This window comes from Cebus imitator, unplaced genomic scaffold (assembly GCF_001604975.1).
Source record: "Cebus imitator isolate Cc_AM_T3 unplaced genomic scaffold, Cebus_imitator-1.0 Scaffold325, whole genome shotgun sequence".
Taxonomy (NCBI): domain Eukaryota; kingdom Metazoa; phylum Chordata; class Mammalia; order Primates; family Cebidae; genus Cebus; species Cebus imitator.
In genome coordinates this window covers 2,420,253-2,437,087 of record NW_016107640.1, presented here as the reverse complement: position 1 = coordinate 2,437,087, position 16,835 = coordinate 2,420,253, and the positions used below count along the sequence as shown (strand labels likewise).

The 16,835-nt window shown below is 47.3% G+C and overlaps 1 protein-coding gene across 1 annotated transcript in view; it reads left to right on the top strand.

The window, feature by feature from the left end:
* The window catches only part of GLDN (gliomedin), a 67,729-nt gene that overhangs the window by 30,159 nt on the left and 20,735 nt on the right, over nucleotides 1–16,835 (top strand). Inside the window, exons 2-4 of the mRNA XM_017504640.2 lie at nucleotides 5,762–5,813; nucleotides 11,746–11,763; nucleotides 12,081–12,188. Coding sequence (XP_017360129.1) covers nucleotides 5,762–5,813; nucleotides 11,746–11,763; nucleotides 12,081–12,188 — 178 coding nt within the window. The remainder of the gene's footprint in view (nucleotides 1–5,761; nucleotides 5,814–11,745; nucleotides 11,764–12,080; nucleotides 12,189–16,835) is intronic.

Sequence of the window (16,835 nt, the reverse complement as noted above, 5' to 3'; positions counted from 1 at the left end):
CTTCCCTGCAGTCCTGTTTATATGGGTGTAGTTAGAACTGCCTCGGCAATGGTGGTCCGCCTCTGTTAAGGCGGAGTCTCTCTGTATTGGTGGGTTGCCTTGGCAATGGCGAGCTGCCTCAGCAATGGCGGGTTGCCTTGGCAGCGGTGGGCTGCCTCAGCATTGGCTGACTAACTCCATAATGATGGGCTGCCTCGGTAATGGCGGACGCCCCTCCCCCATAGAGCTGGACCGTCCCAGGTTCAGCTGCGCTTGCTGTGAAACTCTCAATCCAGAGAGTTTCTGATTGCTGTTCTTTTGTGGGAGTGGGACTAGCCGAGCCTGATCGCCTGGCTCCCTACCTCAGAGCCTTTTTTTTTTTAAGTTGGTGTTCCAGTCACCTGTTGAAGAGGCACCGGGATCTCTGTGTTTTTTCCCCTGCGGCAACTCACTGCGCTGGCTTAAACAGTGGAACTGAGATTCGTGGCACTTTTTTTGCCCTGGAATCTACTGTCCTGGTTCCCTGTTCAGTCCCCTTTTTAAACAGATGAATGGGCAGGTTCCCGTGGCTCCAATCACCAGCCAAAAGGGCACCCAGACCAGTGTATTTTGTATGGAGAACCACTGCGCCGGGGCGCTCACAAAGCAGCCATACGGGGCAAAGCAGCGGTGCCGGCCGACACAGCCGCGCTGGCGGAAACAGCCACGCTGGCGACCCGTGGAGCTCCTCCATCTGGGAATTTCCTAGTCTGTGGGCAATAAAAATGCGGCGTCCACTCACCCTCTGCGCTTTCACTGGGAGCTGTAATCCTGAGCTGTTCCTAAACGGCCATCTTGGATCCACCCCCAGGGGTCCTGTTTTATTATCTTGCTCTCAGGTTGACAGCCCATCGTTCCCACAAAGTTCGTCCTCCATGCTAGTGTGGCTGGCTTGGACTTTTTTTACCTGTGCCTCACCCACCCTCTCCCCAGCACCGCCAGATGCTCATGTCATGAACTGATTAGCAATTCATTGTCAGCTTCTCTCAGGGAAACTCTCCCTTGGACATAGTTGATGTGCTTTCCCGCTTGAACCACTTCTCAGCAGAGAAGTTCCAGGCCTGAGGCCAGTCACTATTTAAGACACAGGGTACCTTAGTCTCTTTTGTGCTGCTCTCATAGATTGGGTAATTTGTAATGAATAGAAATTTGTTTCTTATAATTCTGGAGGCTGGGAAGTCCAAGATTGAGGAACCAGAACCTAGTGAAGGCCTTCTTCCTGCATCATTCCACAGCAGAAGGCAAAGGGTAAGAGAGTGAACTCAAGCCCTCTTATAATCAGCATTAATCCATTCATGAGGGTGGAGTTCTGCAGATCTATATGTCTTCCTTTAGGTTCCACCTCCCAACACTTATGTTGGGGATTATGTTTCCGACACATGCGTTTGGGAGGACGTATTCAAATCATAGTACGGGAGATGCAGACAAAACAAAGAACAAGCTTTCCTGCTCACAGAATGCTTCCTTTCTCTGGGGAGCAAGAGTAGGTAATAAATACGTAAGTGAGATAATATAGTCATTCCTCAGTATCTGTGGGGGATTGGGCCCAGAACCCCTGTGAATACCAAAATCTGCATACTCTCAAGTCCTGACACTGGCCCTGTGGATCCCATGTATATGGAAAGTCAGCCATCTGTTTCTGAGAGTTTCGCGTTCCTTGAATACTGTGGATGGTTGCAGATGCAAAATCTGTGTATATGGAGAACTGACTGTATTTACTGATAAAAATTGGTGTACAGGTGGGCATAGTGCAAACCTGTTATTCAAGGTCAATTGTACTGGATAATCATAAGTGCTACAAGACAAAAGGCCAGTTGACGTGATGGGGAGTGGCTGCCTGGGCTCCCTTTAGCTGGGAACCAGGGAAAGCCTGACTTGAGGCATCAGTGAAGCCCGCCAGGTAAAGATGCAGGGCACAGCACACTAGGCATAGCCAAGACTGGTGACAAGGCCAGTGAGACTGGAGCTGAGTGACAGTAATGGGCAGGGGAGGGGGAGAGCAGTGGGAGATTCCCTCCAAGGTGGGGGCAGGGCCACAACATGAATGGGTCATGCCCAGGACCCCCAGGACAATGACCTCTAAGGACTCTTCCAGCTTCAACCTTCTCTAGACCTACCTCAAGTTTTAAGAAGCCCCTTATGCCAAATATGACTCCTTAATTTGACCATCTAGATTTTTGTAACTTGCAATTGGGACTTTTCTTATTTTCATTCCAATTTTTAATCATTATGACCAGAAAAAAAAGTGGTTTTTTTTTTTTAAAGTTTTTTTCTAACTTTCTGGCAGCGCCTTTTCATACCATCTGTTTCATCTCAATACAATCTTATATACGCAGCCGAAATTCACTAAAAGACTATTCTCTAGTAAAGATGAACATAATTTACTGGTAAATATCTAAATTGACATTTAGCATACAAATGAAACCAAAGGTCAGGAAATGAAAACTGCTTCTTAGTCTTTACAGAAGCTGCACCTGCCCCAGATCAGTGATGAGTACCAACGAGAAAGACTGATTTCCCTATTGATGCTTCTGTTGTTTCCAATGACCCCTTCTGCTGTGATCCCCCAGGCAGCAAATGAAGCCATTGTGAAGTCTTTTCTTGTCCTCTAAATGGGCAATTACACATTTTTTAAGACAATAAATTTTGTTCCTAGTGCAGCTGATTACATTCATTTGTGAAAATGACTAAAAGCAGTGAATCAATTTTTTTTTCTGTCTGGTGATGTTAAGATAATCACCAGAGACATAATAGAAAGTAGAATGGACCTGGAATTAGGAAACCTGGAGCTGAGTCCCATTCTCCTACCAGTAAGCTGTGTGATTTTGAGTAAATGATGCCATCTCTCTAAATCTCTACTTACTTATCTGAATAAAATGGAGAGTAATACTGCCCAGTGTACTCCAACTCAGAGAGCTGTTGTGGATGAGGGGACATTGGAAGGCTTCCAAGGCATTGATAAGCTTCCATTTCATTTCATATATATGTGTTTGTCATATTATCCATCATTAAATTATGTGTACACATTTTATTTCTTTTCCTTTTTTTTTTTTTTTTTTTTTTTTTTTTTTAGACAGGGTCTTGTTCTGTTGCCCAGGCTGGAGTGCAGTAGTGGGATCACTGCTCACTGCAGCCTCAGCCTCCAGGGTTCAAACAATCCTCCCACCTCAGCCTCCCAAGTAACTGGGATTATAGGTGCATGCCACTACATCCAGCTAATTTTTAATTTTTTTTGTAGAGAAAGGGTCTTACTATGTTGCCCAGGCTGGTTGAACTCAAATCAATCTTCCCACTTGGCCTACCATGCATTGGGATTACAGGCATGATCCACCACACCAGGCCCACAATTTCTTTATGTGTGATATGTATGATATATTTCACGATAAGTTTCTAAAGCAGTCAATAAATTGTGGTTGACATACTTGACACAAAGTAAATACAGTATGAGTTTTCTTCTGGATCTCCTAACAAACAGAATAAATCTATATTTAAGACAAAATCATTTTCCCTTCACATCAAAACTTGGTATTTTGAAAAATAGTTTAATGGAAAGAGTAATCAGTGAAATTTTGGAAAAGACAAAGGTGTATCATGTTTAGTACAGGCCCCTTCCACCCTGGCCCTCCATTTTCCCCTCACTTGAGGTTTCCTAGATCTATCTCCAGAAATATTCTGGAAAGACAGAGAGTATCTTAAAAGCAGCAAGAGAGAAGCATATAGAAGCATTTCTGTGTGCACCACTGTTTTACATAAACAAAAGTATGTTATATGTGCTGTTCTGCATTTGCATTTTTTCATTTATTCTAGAGATCTTTCAGTATCAGCCTAAGAATTTAGCCGGATCAGATTCGTTTTCTCTGAAGCTCATTGGAGCAGTGTGGAAAATGGGAAGAGATAAACAGTGGATGTGGGGAAGCTGGATGTCTTCCACTGGTTTTCAAAACATCAGACTAATGGCATGCTGCAGTGACCATCCACCACAGGTGGTCATCCAGGGGAGAGTGTCCACATGACATGAGAATCACTGCCACCCAGGGGCAGTTTCCACATCCCAGGTACTGAGCAAGTACAATCCTCAAGGCCAGGTGCTTGTATTATTCAGAGGAAAAGACCAGAGTTCCAAGAGGCTAAGTACCTTGTCTGTGCTCATCCCACCACTAGGCTTACCACCCCTTCTATTCAGGCCCACAAACTGAGCCCTTCCGACGCTGTGGGGGCAGACTGATTACAGTCATGGTAGTTGGATTTGGCAATTCCCTCATCATGCTCTGCCAAAATTCCACAGAAATTCAAGGAATTTCTGTTAATAATGTTGATAGATAAGCTGCTGATAGCAAATATTCTTACATCTTTTAAGGGTTTCTTTTAAGCTTTATGTTAACTATAGTCATATGTTATGTAATGACAGGGATACATTCTAAGAAATGTGTCATTAGGCAATTTTGTTGTGTAAACATTATGGCATGGACCTGCACGAAACTAGATGCTTAGCCCACAACGCACCTCCGCTCTCTGAGGGAGCCTATTGCTCTTGACTACAAACCTATACAACGTGTTAGAGTTCCGAATGCTGCAGGCAACTGTAACACAATGGTAAATATTTGTGTATCTAAGCATAGAAAAGGTACAGTAAAACAATAGTATGAAAGATTCAAAATGGCTCACCTGTATAGAACACTCACCAGGAATGGAGCTTGCAGGACTGGGGTTGCCCTGGGAGAGTCAGTGAGTGAGTGAGTGGCAGTGAATGTGAAGGCCCAGGACATGACTGTACCCCATGCTATTCTCTATAAACACTATACACTTAGGCAACTTTATTTTAAAATATTTTTCTTTATAAATTAACCTTGGCTTACTGTGACTTGTTCACTTTATAAAATTTAAATTTCTTTTCACTTTTTGACTCATAATAACACTTAAAACACAAACACATTGTATGGATCTACAAAAATACTTTATATCCTTATGGTGTCAGCTTTTTTCTATTTCTAAAGTTTGGTGCTTTTTGTTTGTTTTTACTTTTTAAGCTTTTTTTGTTAAAAATGAAGACACAAACTCACACATTAGCATAGGCCTACACAGGGTGAGGCTCGTCTGTATCACTGTATCCCACCTCCACATCCTGTCCCACTGGAGGGTCTCCGGGGAAAGTAACATGCACGGAGCTGTCATCTCCTATGGTAACAGTGCCTTCTTCTGGCATACCTCCTGAAGACCTACCTGAGGCTGTTTTACGGTTAACTTTTTTCTTCTAAGTAGGAGTACACTCTAAAATAACAATACAAAATATGGTGAAGTCAAGATGTCAGCTGGAAACTTTTTAAAAAAAGACTTTTTAAAGTATAATATAGTAAGTGCATAAAGCAGTAGTAGTCATTTGTTTTCAAGTATGATGTGCCATACGTAATTATACGTGCTATGCTTTCTACACACTGCAGTGTGGGAGGTTTGTTTATACCAGCATGACCACAAACACAAAGTCATGCATTGCACCAAGACATTCTCTCGTGACTGCACAAGTGAGGTTTTCAGCTCCACTGTAATCTTATGAAATCACCGTTGTGCATTATCTATGGTTGACTGCATTGTCATGATGTGGGACATCACTGCAATTTCCTTGAACTGCATGTTCTCCTGAAGGTACTTGGTGACTACCTATGATTGCTTTCTGCTCATGTGAATAAAGGGTGAGCCCAGGGCCCACTGCCTACTGTCTGCTCTGATGACCCTCTCTCCCCTGCAGATCCGAGTGATGGTGGACCTGTGCAACAGCACCAAGGGCATCTGCCTCACAGGTAGGCCGGCTGCTCAGCAGAGCCGCCCATACAACAAGCACGTGTGCTGCCGGAGGCCCAAGGCAGAATGAACACCTAGGAAGACATGATGTTATAAAAATACATGTTGGTTTACTTTCACCAGATGTTTTTAATGAGCTGAAGCCCATTGTAATATGATTATGAAAAATAGTATTTTCAGTATTGCCATAGAAATAGAGCCATGGAAAATAACTAGGACTTGGGTAATTAGAAACATGTGGTATCTTGAACCAGAGCCAGAGATGTTTTTCTTATTCCCATGAGTTTTTAACAGAGTGGGGGTGGGGGAGGAAGGGAAAAGTCCTTGCTAGTTAATAGAGTTCTGTTATCAGAAGTACAGGTGTGGTGGCCCAGTTGTATGTTATGGAGTGCTAGAACCATCCCCTCTGACTTTAAAACATTACCATGAGACCTTGAAGCCACGTGAAGCTTTTGCAGGACTTCTCAGTTGATGGTCCCAGTCCGTGGGGAGGCCAGGCTAGGGTTGAAAAACCCTGCACAGTTTGTATCAGGTTGTAGGAAGCCTAGCCCTTTTTAGCAATATTTCTGTCACCTCCTTCTCATTACCTGCCTTGCATTAGGAGTGCAATGTGAGTTTGCTGTGGTTATGTGAGTGTGTGAACGGAGGTGAGATGGTAAGAAAGAAGCTCCCCTCAGGAACCCCAAATCCAAGTCTGACTCACGTTCACTTAGTTTGGCCTCCGAGAGAAAAAGTATAATCCTGTGGCTTCTTGGGAAATGCTAATTGAATAACTCAAGTCGTATTTCAGCCCTCACTGGAAATTAAAGATCTTCAGAACAGCTTGGTCCTTTATTCTGAAACTCTTATACCTTAAGCATCTTTATTCCATCTCTGGAAGTCCCTTTTCAGAGTTATATGTGACAGTAATGAGTGCTAGAGAAATGGAAGGACAGAATTACAGGCACAAAAGCCTGTTGAGAGGCACAGGAAAAGCATCTTCCTTTTTCATTTTATTTTTTTGTAGTGACAGACCTGAGAGCCAGGCTGTACAGTGAATGCACAGGATGGAGCTATTGAGATCACTTAGGAGAGATCGGCAGGGAGGTGGGGATGTCATCCGTGTTAGAAGTGGGTTGAGTAGGTTTTCCTTTAGCACTTCCAAATGCTTTTCAAAAGACAGCACCTTCTCCTTTCATGCCAGATTGAAATTGGGCCCTCTTTCACACAGAAAGTTCTTCACTTAAAATTAGATGTGAAAAATACAAGTTGCAAAGCAAGAGGATGCTTTGGGATGAGGCCTGGACTGGGGACAGGGTAGTTGGCAGGAGGGTGCGTGACAGGACCCAGGAATGAACTGAGTAGCTCCAGTGGCTGGACAGAGAGCATTGGTTCTGAGCCCTAAGAGGATGCCTGGCAGGGAGATGTGCCAGAGCAGAGCCTGGGCTTGGGGACCAGGAACGAGATTTAGCTTTCCACTGCATTCATCTTCGAAAAGCAGGCTCTCATTAACCTGAGGCTGGTCCCGCTGTGACCAGGCAACCCTGCTCCCATTCCTCTTCCTCATCCAGCTATCACTGCTACGGCAGTCAGGACAGATGCTATGCCATTCTGTGCAAACTTTAACATCTCAGTTGGATTGTGAGCCTAATCCCCTAGCTCAAGTAATTAGTTATTTTTGCTAGTACAGAGTTTGTCAAATACTGTATGTTTTTCTGAATACATCTTACTCGGGAGCCCACATTTCCTTGGGAACCCAGAAGCATATCTTCTGGGAGAGCAGGTGTCTTGAAGAAGCCATGTTCTTGAATGATTCTTCACTCACTGCATCCTCTTCATGTGGATTTGCTGGGAATCATCAAGTTACTGAACTGCTTATGGGGGCAGAAGCACTACACATTTTCCTTGCCGGCAAGTGAGCCTAACCCAGTTATGATACTTGTCACTACTCTCTCATTCTGTACCTAGGCGAATATCAATCACGCGTTAGTGACGCTGAGCACAGCCTCGTAGCATTCTTTTCTGCTGTTCCAGAAAGCCAGCACAAATTGACTGGAATTGGCACTTCTCTCTGCAGACTGACTTGTTTTTAGTGTTCATGGCCGTCACAGACCTCAAGTTTACATAACTAGGGGCATGTGGCCAATTTTAGATTTCAAGGAAAAAAAAAATATCTGCATGGCTCAGCTCTTACCAAGCATCCACCCAGTTTTAATCAATTCTGGTTAGGAGTGTGGGATGGATACAGTTACCGTGAGCTACATAATTTGCAGGGCCCAGTGAAAAATGCAAATGCAGGGTTTCTTGTCCAAAAGAAGCAGAAAAAAAAGGGCTTCTTTCTTTCTTCCAGTCTTGACCTGTTTTGGTGTGAGTTTTTATCTGCTGCCTAATGTCATACTCCCCAAAGCATGAAATACTTATTGGGAAAGCACAGACCCTCACAGGAACCAGGGGTCCTGCCCTGTGACGTAGGCAGGCACGGCACCACTTAGCCCCACCTTTCCTGCACTTGTGCCTGGGTCCCTACTGGGGTGGAAGGTGGCGGAAGTTACTGACAGGGCAAGGAGTACAGAGGACACATCACGGGGCAAGGGAGCAGATGACAGGCAACCTATCCTAGGAAGGTGGTGGGAGTGGGACTCCACCAAGCCCTCTATGCCTACTTTATTGACCCATTGGACTTCATTTACAAAACACAAATTCAAAGGCAAGATCATTGGGAATTTCTAAGTGGTGACCACAGAGCATTAAGCCCACACCTGAAGCCCCCTTGTGAGGTGAAACCCTATGAACCTGCATGGGTGGCAGGCCCAGGGCACCAGCCCTGCATGCACTGCTAGCAGGAACATGGATGTCTGCACATATTCCTTGAGGATGTGGCATTCAAGAAAAAGAAGGGTCAAGAGTTGAAAAAGTTTTCTAAACACTCAGTTGGCACATATCATGACATTTGATGTTATTTGACCCATTTGGGGGCTCTTCCAGATGTTGGGGCCCCTGGAGAGCCGGGCTGGCATTCTGAGAGGACAAGAGGGCATCCCGCCATCACCATAGTTCCCTATGCCTCAGCACGTTTTATGTTTGCCTGGACTGCTGAGCTGTCTGGGACTGTCTTCCTTTCTCTTCTGAAATTCTCTCCTCCTCTAGCTTTGGGGCATTAGACCTCCTGGATTTCCTCCTCCACGTGTCTTCTGATGATTCTCTCTTTCCTAGTGCCTCTTCTCTCACTTGCCTCTCTCCAGGTGGGGTGTGGCCCTCCCCCTCTTCCATTACCAATTCTAGCCTAGACTTTTTACTCTTGCCTTAAGACTAGTAGCTCTGAACCTTTTTAGGGTCAAGAACCCCTCTAAGGGTCCGCTGATGGTGACTGATTCTTTTCCCAGAAAATTTTCATACCACATCAGAGGGCCCATGACCGTCTGCATCCCAGCTACCTATGACGCTTGGTAAAAACGCAGATTCTTGGGCTTCACTCTAAATCCAAACTGAATTAGGAACTCCAGATAGGACCTGGGTATTTGCATTTTAATAGGCATTGCAGACAATTCTCTGGATTCATATGAGAGGAACGCTATCCTTAGGGCATCAGTGGAGTTCTTGCAGAAAACCCTAATCTAAGCACTTCACCATAGTAAGACCCTTGGCCACGCCAATGTGTCCTGAATATACAGCTTCAGCCGGGAGCTCTCACCAACAGTCCCGATGCATGGACATGGTTATCAGACTGTCCTGGGAAATCTTGAAACCTACTGTGTACTGGCAAGTCGTCCGTCTTACAGTCAAAGCATCCTTCTACCAGTCTGAATATGGCTCCCTCTGTCGTCGGGAACGATGATTAATTGATTTTCTCTGACTCTCTTAACTGGCCACATCACCCCCTTCCCAGTACGTGTGCGCCATCTGGTGGTAAAGTTATGGAGACGCAAGTTGTACTGACCCTAGAGAATGTGATGCCACTTTTAGCCAACCATTTTTGCCCAGAATAGGACTGTTATGTATTGAAAGCATACCCTCAAATACCTATTTCTCCCAGGAATATGTCAACATAGACGCTATCCATCTGTATCACAGGCCCTCCTTTGCCTCCTACCCAATCAGACATGGATTCCTGCTCGTTCTGCTGAAATACCTCTTGAATTTCTAGCTTTCTCTACAACACCACAGTCAGCACATTTATCCACAACCTTGTCACTGATTTTAACTACAAGGATTCCCTGGGTTTTTTTTTTTCTGCAATAGTCATCCTCCATGTCTCTGTTCCTGCCTCTTTGTCACTGTCTCTCTCGTCTTGTTGCACCTAGCTCTATCCATCTTCCAGCTAGAAAGAGGCTGTCAAATCCACATTGCTTTCACAGCATCATCCCCTGCCTAAGAACCTTCCATGGCTCCCTCCTGCCTCACAGATACCATCTACACTTCTTGGCTTGGCAGCCAAGTGCTTCTGCCACCCACCATACCCAGGTCCTTCTTCAGCCTCATCTCTCCACACTCCAGCTGGGCTAGTCCTCTCACTTCCTCCCACCCTGAATCTTATAAGTCCCCACCTCTGTACCTTTACTCTTGGTGGCCCATGCATAGAGTTCCAGATCTCATTAAGCCCTATTTCTTCAATGTCATGGCTCCAGGACCCTTCTCAGACCACTGAGTGCCCACACTTCCCCAGTACCCCTTGTCAGAGGTATGGGAGTGGACATTTCACTGTAGCTCTCTCATACTACATTATGGTTTCAAAGAGTTCACCTTCCCCACATAGACTGTGAACGTGACAGATACAGGGACCAAGATTTCTTGGTGGAGTTTGATGCACATAGTAAGTGCTTAGTTAATGCTTGTTTTGTGAATGGTCACAAGCTTAGATTTATGGAAAGACCTTGCCATGCCAATATTGACAAATCATTATATGTAGTCTAAAGAAACAAAAAGGGCCAGGTGCAGTGGCTCACACCTGTAATCCCAGCAGTTTGGGAGGCCGAGGCAGGCAGATCATAAGGTCAAGAGATCGAGACCATCCTGACCAACATGGTGAAACCCTGTCTCTACTAAAAATGCAAACAGCTGGGCATGGTGGCATGCACCTGTAGTCCCAGGTACTCGGGAGGCTGAGGCAGGAGAATTGCTTGAACCTGGGGGGCGGAGTTTGCAGTGAGCCAAGATCATGCCACTGCACTCCAGCCTGGTGACAGAGTGAGGCTCTATCTTAAAAAGGAAAAGAGGAGAGAGAGAGAGAAAGAGAGAAGAATAGGAAATCAACAGTTCAAGTTACAACCTCATTAGCTTGTCTGAGTACTCAAATAGAATAGTTGATAATAAGACATTCCTATTGGTGGGAGCAAAATCAATTGGATTCATCTGAACCCCTTAGATCCTTGGGTATATACACGCTAAGAAAGGTATTTGTTACCTGATCTGCGCTCTCAATTTTTCTCAAGCTATATTATGTAACAAAAGAGAAATCTAGCTAGTCAGCTTCCACTTCCAACTCCCTCCAGTGGCTCAGATGAGACAAGCCAGCCACATGGGAGCACTTGAAGCGACTCCTGGGACAGCCAAATCTCCGTCCCGCAATGACAGCACCATCATTCGCTAACCCCCTGTGCTCGAGCTGCACTCGTCCCACCAGCATTGTTACTGGCCCTCCGTTTATGAGGCTGACAGCTTGAGAGATGACTAATTTGTGAATCTACAGTGAGGCCAGCTCAGAAATTAATCTTGGTTCATTGAAACTTAAGCAAAAGTGGTTTGATTGGCAAATGGGTCTTTGTCGAATTATTTTAAAGGATCTTTTGGCCAAATGTAATGAGTTCTAAATAGAAGGTGTGGAATCTGTTCCTTAGGGTCAGTAGATGATTAGGAGATTCAAAGATGGGAGGGTGCTTTTTGTTTTCTGGGTTCAGTGCTGGTTTCTCTTTCTTCAACCCAAGGTTTCTCATCTAAATTTTTTTTCTGTTTCAGGACCTCCTGGACCACCAGGTAAGAGCCTATGGACTTTTCTAGTTCAAGGGGCAGCTGTGGGTGGCCAGAGCCCTAGGATCTCTCTGCCAGGACAGATGTGGGGAGGGTGAGAGCCTGAGACAGTCCTGGCTGTGTGTCTCCTTCTTGGCGCCCCTTACCTGAGGTTCTGCCGTCACCATCCCCTTCTTGGCACTGCTTCAGCCAGAGAAGGAAGGGAAGAAGTGGAAGAGGATGTGGAAAAGGCATTGATGCCCGCTGTTTCACTGGTAGAGGAAATCACAGTAACTTCAATGAAGATTTTTTTTAAATGTCCCTGTTTCCGTGTTTTGATGCAGGACCTCCAGGAGCTGGCGGGTTGCCAGGACACAATGGAACAGATGGACAGCCTGGTCCTCAAGGCCCAAAAGGAGAAAAAGGAGCAAATGGAAAAAGAGGAAAAATGGGTATTGTGGGCAACTGTTCTAATTAATTTTCCTGTTGTTTACCTCCATGATTGCATTTTTGGATGACTAAAGCTGTGTACAGCAGAGGTAAGGTGTTTCACCTCTGCACAAAAGGCCAGTTTAACTCTTACCTAGAAGCCATTGTGTTCTGGGACACCAAGGGTATACTTCTTGGTCCCATCTTGGCAAACGTTTATTTCAGACTGGAGAAGCCATCTCCTGGGAACTGACTCCCACCCTTCTGCTGCAGATGGGAGGTGGAGGGAGCAGGAGCCCACAGCCCTGGGAGGGACGCTCCGTGGTCCGTGTGACAGCTGGTGCTGGTGCATTCTCTTTCGAGGCTCAGCTCCTGCCTTGCCTTCTATTGCCTCCTCCTGCCCAGCAAATCTGTGTTTGGTTGAAAATCAATGGACTGATGTTGGCCCCTGGTAAGGCTTTTCTTTGCTAGAGGAATAGCTGAAACTGCTTGAGTAGAAAGGCAGCATCTCGGCCCCTCTGAGGCCAGCACTCAGGTCATGCGGTCCCCTCTTCAGGGTCTACAGGATAACTACAAAGACATGGCTGGCATCTCAGGGGAGATTCCTTTGCCCTGTTAAGCGCAGGGCCGTGCCACCACTGGAGCAAAGGCCCAGAAGCACCAAGGTGTCAGATGTGCCCATGGAAAAGTGAGAAGCAGGGGCTGGTGCAGGGCCTGGCAGGAGGCCGGAGCACAGAAGGGGAAGATTCTGAAGGGCTCTGAGCACAGTCCCAGGGAGCCAGGGCCTAGGCAGATTTACCTGAAGAAAGCTGGCACATGCCATGGTGGGGCTCAAAGACAGGGGGTGAGAAACTACTCAGGAGACTCCCACAAAGGCCTGGCTCTCAGCCACCTATCAAGGCCACTGTTGACGGCAGAGAGAGGTTGTTTTCAGCCAGAGACTCCACTGCACTGTCTCGTTTTCAACCTTTTGGCTCTGCTACCCGAAATCACTTGGACTGGCCCTAGACTAGAAGAAATGGTAGAAAATTCTTCCAGACAGCATTACTCCTTGGGTGACCTCCACCCTTATTCTCATTAGCAATTGAAGTAAGGGTCCGTGGAGAGGGAAAAATTGTTGAGCACCTCTGCCACTTGGCAGTGCCTACCTGCTTATGTTCCAGAGGGTAGCTTCAGAGAAAATGGGCACACACCGTCCAAGCCAGCTCAGTCCTCAGAAGGCCAGCAATTACCATTGGAATTACAGAGTAGCAGTGGGTTGTTCATATAGGATAATGATTATAATTATACACGACCATTGCTGTAGCATAATCATGACGATTGGCTTATCCTGGGAAGACTCCAAAAATGTGATTCAGTCCTGAGGCCTCAGCAATGGGCATGATGAGGGCAGGCTCAGGGGCAGGAGGGCATGTAGGAAAGGAATGGTTTTCAAAAAGACTTGAGACAGATCCTGGCCTTGAGGATGCGCTTAGCATGCACCCCGCAACCCAGGGAGTGCAGAAAAGAAAAACTGTGTTCGCTTATGGAGCACATATTTATTTGGCAGGTACCATTCTAGATGCCAGAGACGCAGATATAAGCCACCCCCACCCCCCCACCTCCAGGAGGCTTACATTCTAGTTGGGAGAGATGAATAGTAAATAAGATAAATAAACAGAATATATGGCCTGTTCCATGGTGAGAAATGCTCAGGAGAAAAAATACCATAGAAAGGGGTAGGAAGTTTATGTGGAGTTGGAGGTGGTACATTTAGATTGAGAGGCCAAGTAAGACCTTCCTGAGCAGGGAACTTCGAGCCAATACCTGGAGGAGGTAAGAGAGGGTCTCAGGGTTTCGGGACAGAGGGCTCTGGGCCGAGCGTATAAGTCACCAGGACACCTACAGAAAGGCTGAGGGGTTAGCCTAGTCTAGTTGAGATCAGAGAGGTAACTAGGCCAAATCAGGTCGGCCTTGGGCATTTTAAGGACTGTGGTTTGTACTCGGAGGAAAACGGGGAGGCTGTGAAGCGGAGCAGTGCTGTGCCTGACGTATGGGTGAGAGGACGGCCCAGCAGCTGTGCTGAGAGGACGCAGGACGGAAGGGCAGAGGCTGGAACAGAGGACAGCAGCAGAGGAGGGAGAAGGTGTTGGATTCTGTTTGTCACTAGAGGGTGACCCCAATCCTTGGTTTCTGGGAGGTCCCATAGGAACTGCAGCAACGACACAGACCCTTCTCTGCAGCAGACTCCCAGAGAGTAAGGCCTCTAGGGGTCGGCAGCGTTAACTGAGAAGCCTCCACTCATACTAAGGGTAAAAGTTGAATGTCCGAGGCCCCCACAGGGAGTCCTTGTCCCAGGCCAGGGGAAGTGGGAGACTGGCCACCAAAGGTTATCTGAAGAGCCCAGTTCTATGGGATCGCTCAGTCATGGTCCAGCTCAGGCTGCAGACCAAGAGCCACACTGTCCTGTCACCCTGCCAAAGCCCCGAGGATGCACTTTCCCTCCTCCACCCACTCCTGAGCCCTGGGACAGATTCCCTTTCTACCCTTCTCTTGCTAAGAACGGATAGGGAGGAGGGACCAGAGGCAGCAGGGCCACTGAGGGAAACCAGGCTTCCTCCTGAGGGCCACGAGAAGCCCCAGAGAACTGTCAAATGGGAGAGAATGATGGAATCAGATCTGCCTCTCTAAATGCCACTGTGGCTGCTGCGTGGAGAGCACACTGGAACGGGCAGGTGAGGGAGCCAGGGCGGAGGCAGGGAGACGGCCTCCATAGGCGGAGGACAGCGGGCAGGGGCGGAAAGACCCACAGGGGTAAGTTATATTTAGGAGTGAAGCCAGCAGTTCCCGGTGGATGGTGGATATGGGAGTTAGGAGGTCAGGGAGGCATCAAGAGTGACTCTGAGGTTGCCATCCTGCTTTACTGAATGGTTGAATAAGCTGCTCCTGCCTGAACTGGGGAGTCCCGCACTCAACTCAGATCTAAAGGGACAATGGTGGACTGCATGCGATATGCTGAGTTTGAGATGCCCTGAGGTATCCAGGAGGAGGTGGAGAGGTGGCCTTGGAAAACAGGTCTGCAGTTGGAGGAGGCCTGGGGAGAGAGGTATATACTAGGGCATCTTTGAGGCATCTGGGCATGTGAGCAGGGGTGAGGTCACTTAGGGAGGGAGCCTGTCAGGAGAGGAGATGCTGGGCTTCAGCCCTGAGAAGCTCCAACCTCAAGTGACCAAGCAGAAGGGGATGAGTTGGCAAAGGACACTGAGGTGGGGACTGAGCAGTGAGAGGAGCACCAGGAGAGGGTGGGGACATTCATCGATAAATAGTTATCCGAAGACAACAGTCGCATCCACCTACCACCTCAACATGAGATGTGCGTTTGAAGCGAAGAACAAGGTGCTCCAAGGTACCGTGATAGAGAGGGAGGGTAGGGAGGTAACAGCTTGGCCAGACGTGAAGGGAGGCCCAGCACACACAGAAGGGCAGGACCACACAGCCAGGTGAGGTTGGAGGCTGGTGCCAGTCCCTTTCAGAGCTTTTGGATAAGCAGCCAGCTCCCAGGATGGCACTGCAGGTCCTCACATGGGTATGCAACCTGCCAGGCCAATGCTGTGAGTATGGAGAAGGAAGGGCCATCATTTAAACTGAGAGTTAAACAACCATTCATGGTTTGCTGGCAGGGATGGGGCAGGGGAGGTGTGGGAGTACATTCCACAAAGAGGGAACAAGTGTTATTTCCAAGAAAAGGAAAAAGGGCCTGTGTTCCACAGTGTTAGGGACCCAGTTAGGGTGGGATGTGCCCCCTAGCAACAAAGTTTGGAACCATAATACACAGCCAGCATTTACTGCCAGACACTCCACTAAGGCCTCGGTACACGCAGCTAATGTAGTCCTCAAAACAACCCAAGGGCACAAATGCTTTTGTTAGCCATGCTCTTTCCAGATGAAGATACTTCGCTCCTCCTCAAACAGGCCAAGCCTCCCTTGCCCCAGGGCCTTTGCACACAAACCACTAGGGACCCAGAGTAGATTGGGGTGGGACTAGGGCACAGTGAGCTGTGCCCACTGCCTGATGCCCTCTCCCTGCCTTCCCCTGTCTTCCCAGGCTGCAGGTCTTAGCTCAGATGTCACCTTGTACATGAGATCATCCCTGGCCACTGTGCCTGGCCTGTCTCACCTATTCTGTCATCCCCTGCTGTTTTGAAATATCGATCCCTCCCTGAAATCACCCCGTGGTGACTATTTGCTGTTGCCCTGATGGACTGGCTCCCCAAGTGGAATGTGAGACCCGTGAGAGTCAGGGCATGTCTGTCTTGCTTAGTTTCTACCTTCGGTGCCTGGAACACTCTGTCAAGAAGCTCAATAAATTCGTGGTTGAATGATAGGATATAAATTGTCTAATGTCAAAAGCTAATAAGTGGAGGAGGCAGGACTTGAATCCAGGTTTCTCTGACTTCTGGACCCCTGCTCTTAACCACAGTGACTCGTCAGTTTCCATACTTGAGGGGCTTGAGCCCTGTTGTGAGAGCAGGGTTACTGGAAGTGCCGAAGAGCAGGAGCATATAGGAAGGAAGCCTGGGCCCTGGGTGCTGGTGTAGTTAATGATTGAGAATACAGGGCTTCAGACACCCTCCAACCTGAGCTCCAAGGCTGAGTCTTCCTGGCGGGGGGGTGGGGGGTTGGGAGGGTTC